The sequence below is a fragment of the Elephantulus edwardii genome, unplaced genomic scaffold, assembly GCF_000299155.1.
Source record: "Elephantulus edwardii isolate Elephantulus edwardi_28Jun2011 unplaced genomic scaffold, EleEdw1.0 scaffold00008, whole genome shotgun sequence".
Lineage (NCBI taxonomy): Eukaryota > Metazoa > Chordata > Mammalia > Macroscelidea > Macroscelididae > Elephantulus > Elephantulus edwardii.
Genome location: NW_006399758.1, coordinates 24,093,691 through 24,098,878, shown reverse-complemented (window position 1 = coordinate 24,098,878; position 5,188 = coordinate 24,093,691). Strand labels below are relative to the sequence as shown.

At 37.5% G+C, this 5,188-nt stretch overlaps 1 protein-coding gene across 1 annotated transcript in view; it reads right to left on the bottom strand.

The window, feature by feature from the left end:
* Positions 1-4,369: 4,369 nt before the first annotated feature.
* Positions 4,370-5,188, bottom strand: part of LOC102870597 (heat shock cognate 71 kDa protein-like) — a 1,329-nt gene continuing 510 nt past the window's right edge. Inside the window, exon 2 of the mRNA XM_006880543.1 lies at positions 4,370-5,188. Coding sequence (XP_006880605.1) covers positions 4,370-5,188 — 819 coding nt within the window.

The following is a 5,188-nucleotide window of genomic DNA, read 5'->3' as shown; positions in this document are numbered from 1 at the left end:
ACATCCAAATTGAGGGACATTTTCCCAGTGAAGTCCTCTCTCAGTCCTCTCTCTCTCTGTCCATAAGTACCTGATAATGCTGGTTCAGGGGGAAAGTGTTATTTATATGTTGTTAAGTGCCATTGAGTCATAGGCAACTCATAGCAGTCCTATGAAGGAAAGTCCTCAACACGTGTGTGACTTTCATCCTTTCTCCAGGTTCATAGGATTTCTGGAGGCAAGCTATTGTGGAATTGGACGCCACTCCTCCTTCCAAGCTTGTTTGAATCAGGGAGTTCCACCAAACACTGTCCGCCATGGGTAACCATTAACACGTTTGACACATCAGTGTCACAGTGTTCAGCTTCACACTGTTATTTATATAAAAGGTTATTTATCTTTATAAATAAAGTGTTTTTATATAAAAGGTTATTTTTTTCCTTGCTGATGAGCAGCTTTTGTATGATGATTCTCAGCCTTCCTAAAATGGATGAGAATCCTAAAAGTCTCAAAAACACTAAATATTGAAGTTCTACCCAGATTGATAAAGTAAAATAAAAATAACTCAGGTGCTGAATTTAGGTCTCAGAATATTTTTTCACATGTATCCAAATGATTCCTATGTCAGAAACCATGAGTTATTCTTTCAGTTACACTTTGAGCACAATGGTCAATCTATGCTTGATAAGACCAAGCCAAAGCAAAGGCTGATGGTTTGAATCCCGATGCTACTTAGTGGGAAGCAAATAGGCTGTCTCGTGTGCAAGTTATAGCCTCTGAAAACATGCTGGAGGATCAACTATGATTCAACATCTCTTGAGTAGTAATTTAACTCTATATTACATTCAGACTAAAAGAGCTACATGTTCTTGATGCTTGTAATATTTTTCTATCGTCTTCCGGTATCTATTTTGGTTTTGAGAAGACAAGACAAATTATTAAAGCCAGTTCAATAAAATAGAGCTTATTGCTTCTTGGTCAGCACCTATGATCCTAATGTTTTATTTTACTCCTTTAAATTGTAAGACTGTGACCCTCCCATATTTTTCTCTTATGTTCGTTAATTTTGTTTGCCTATTAGACAGAAAGTTGGCTTTTACTAGCTATTTAGTATCCGATCTCCAGCTACCTTAACTGCAGACACTTGATCTTGCAAATCATCATTGACTTGTTAATCATCAGCTGTGAGAGGGAAAGAGTGCTTCTCAGATACAGCAGCAGATTTGAGATGAAAAGACTTGAAGTGAGCAGGGATTGTGGCACCAAGACCTGGTAAGAGTTAGACACTGGTGGAGAGACTGTGGCATTGCTAAGGACAAACAGTGGCAAGATGTGACAGGCTTCTTGCATTTGTACTGGTCATAGTTTAATTTTGCTATTCTTAATTTTGATAATGGGAGGAAAAGCTTCTTGCTGAATTGAAACTGGAACCTTGACAGAGGAGTAGTGCCTTAAAACTGTTGGGCTAAAAGTTGGAAGTATTTTGAGTGATGTTTTTATGTTCTTTGCCTCTCTGACTCTCCAAATTCCTTTCCTAATAAACCCCACTGTTGGTACCACAACTGTGAGTCTGTGCGTTAGCAATAAATAAAAGGACCTCTTGCTATTGGTGGAGCTCTACAGGCATCATGGGGCTGGGCTATAGGCTCCTGATCTGCTTTCTGCTCTTGGATGGCGAGGGGCCATGTCATTCTTGCTCTCTCTGGCCCTTTCAGAGAGATGCTCATGCCCTTGTGTCCCCATGGCCTGTTTTTCCCTGCTTAGACAACATGCTGTGACAAATATTTAGACTGGGAAATAGGATTTCCAAAATCAGTTCAGCCTATCATATTAACTGAAGAACTTTCCCTTTGTTTTAAAAATGAACTTGAATGCTATAGATCTTCATCTGTCTTGAAATAACTGCTGGGTTAGAATAGAGCTTGACTTATCTGTTAGTACCACTTTCTCCTACATCATACAGATTTTTCTAGACTGTTTCATATTCATAGCAAATATCATATAGTTTATATCTAAATAACATCTTATCCTCTTCTTAGTTTGTTTTAAAATCTTACTTTTCTGGTTGGAAAACTGTCTTGGAATCTTTTCCTGGATAAAGGACTGAATTGTCTAGACCTAAATTAAGAAATTTCTATGTCCTAGAAAGATTTGTTTTATTAAGACTTCTTCCTATTCTCTGCACTTATTTTCATATGTCCAATATAAAATAAAGGGAGTTAATTTACTAAATGAATGTTGTATCTAGTTAAATATACAACAGAATGTTGCCATATAGAGATTTATTTTATTATTTCTGTAATTAATTGCAGCAGTAATACTATTATAAAATATCATTTTTTGACACAAAGCTGTCTCAGTTTTGTCGTGTTGGTTTTTACCCCCCTTTAAATGCAGTAGAAGACCCTTCACACTCTATTTGTCAGTTTGGCTTTAAGGTTTTCATTTTGTTGGCTAGAAGACAGATAAAGGGGATTATGGACAGAACTGAGCCTGGTTTCTGTTAATCTCCAACTTGAATTCTTTCAAGGGTTGCAAAATATGATTCAAGTATTTCACAAGCCTTTATACCCTGAGCCAGACTTTGTCATCTGTCTGGTATATGTGCCATCATGGGTGGATTTGGGACTGACATTTTCTATCTCTGATCTCAACTACATAAATATTTGTTTAGAGTGACTATCAACACAGCACACAGGCATCTTCTTCTCTGATGTATGAATGATAGAATAGTCCTTTACTGAGGCCCTGTAGATTGGGCAGGCATAAACTATCAGAGGGCAATGAGGCAAATTTTCAGTGATTTCATATCTTATGTTTTACCACAGGTAGAATGAGGAAGAGTTGCTTTTGTTTGAGAGAATTATTAATTGTGATTTGGCTTGTATTACTGGTATCTCACAGATTCAGCCATCCATCTGAGTTTATTATGTGAACAAGTTTTCCAAAACAGTTTACATGTGGAGTTTTTATTCATTTTTCAGTTAAGAGTCAAGATTATCCTATCTATTATCATCTTAAATAATATCCTATAGAAGATTGTCTTAATCAATAAAGAGAAAGGAAAAACTTAGCTCATGTTGTCTAAGTAATATAATCCTTACTAAACTTAAAAACTAAAGCAGCTGCTGCAAATTGATGTCCATTCATGGTGAAGCTGTGGGCTGCAGAGTAAAACTTCTGCACAGGATTTTCAAAAAGAGCCCTGGTAGGGCAGCGGTTAAGTGGTTACTACTAATTCAAAGGGTGGAGGGCCAGCACAGGAGAGAAAGATCCTCGATGAGATGGATTGATTCAGTGACGGGGGTAACGGGGGTAGGAGTGTTGGAGAAAGTGAGATTGGCACTGGGTAGAGCAGGATGTAGGGCTGTTTGTACATAATGTGCTATGAGTCACAGGCAACTCAACGGCACATAACAACAACAGTCAAGTGCTTAATCTCAGGCACCATGGAGGGATTTGTTTATTAAGTGGATTCATTCATGATAACCAATTGAATTCAATACTGTAAATATAATTAAACTTGGTAAGTTTTTGTAAATATACTAGAATCAATATTTTAAATAAGAAATGGATAATCAGAAGTAGCTTAGTAAATAGAAATGACAAACATTCAAAATACTGAAATAAATTCAGAATACTAAAAATCTTAGAATCTTTTAAAAGTCCCCTATTTCTACCTGAGTGGTCTAGAACACAGAGTATGGTCTGCTCAATGAACAACAACAAATGAAAAACTTTGTGCTTCTGGCAGTTCAAATTGACCAGTGGTTGGTTACTTGGGAGTGTCCTTCCATTAAGATTTACAATCTCAAAACCACATGTACAGCCTTTATGACTCAGAACCAACTTTATAGCAGTGCATTTGAGTTTTGAGTGATTTCTACCATATATCTATATATTGATGATTGATACCTTACATTGACTTAAACTCTTCCCTAAATGTTATTTGATTTTCCACATATATTCAGAGAATAAAGTTTTAAATTTTTTAGTCATATTCATTCATTCATTCATTCATTAACTTTGCTAAGCATATGTATAGATTGGGCTAAAGAGATGAATAATGTGGCTCAAAATTCCAGGGAAACTAAAGAAATAATCCCCAAATAATAATCTAAACTGAAAATGTAGAGGTTTTGCTAGAAAAACTTTTTTTTTGCCAATTTTAAATACATCTTTATTTGAGACATTGCATTTTCCACTTACAATACCGTGATAATAACGGCAATGGTAATTCCTTTCCCTATACACATTCCATATTCAAGTATTGAGAATGCCCAGAAATTTAGTCTAGCAGTTTAGACTTTTCAACTGCAGTGTGCTACAAATTTGGGTCCTTCAAAATTTAACTGTGGGACAATGAGTGCTATGATGTATGCAGATTGGTTTAGTCAACCTCTTCAATGGTGGGTCCAGAAGAGGCACCACCAGATGGAGGAGCTCCACCACCAGGGAAGCCACCAGGCATGCCTCCGGGCATGCCTCCAGCACTCTGGTACAGCTTGGTGATGATGGGGTTGCAGACCTTCTCTAGTTCCTTCTGCTGATGCTCAAATTCCTCCTTTTCTGCAGTCTGATTCTTATCAAGCCAGTTGATCATTTCATTGCACTTGTCAAGGATCTTCTGCTTGTCCTTGTCATTGATCTTGCCTTGAAGCTTTTCATCTTCAACTGTTGCTTTCATATTAAGTGCGTAAGACTCAAGGGAATTCTTAGAAGACACTTTATCTCTTCGAAAAAAAAAAGAAGACAACTTATCTCTTTGCTTCTCATCTTCAGCTTTGTACTTCTCAGCCTCCTGGACCATTCGTTCAATGTCTTCCTTACTCAAGTGGCCCTTATCATTGGTGATGGTAATCTTGTTTTCTTTCCCAGTGCTCTTGTTAACAGCAGAAACATTCAGGATACCATTGGCATCAATATCAAATGTGACTCCAATCTGAGGAACACCACGAGGTGCAGGTGGTATCCCAGTGAGCTCAAACTTGCCAAGCACGTTGTTATCTTTGGTCATGGCACGCTCACCTTCATAGACCTGAATGAGTACACCAGGCTGGTTGTCAGAGTAGGTTGTGAAGGTTTGTGTCTTCTTGTTAGGAATGGTTGTATTCCGCTTGATGAGGACAGTCATGACTCCACCAGCAGTTTCAATACCAAGAGAAAGTGGAGTGACATCCAGGAGCAGCAAATCTTGAACATTTTCAGA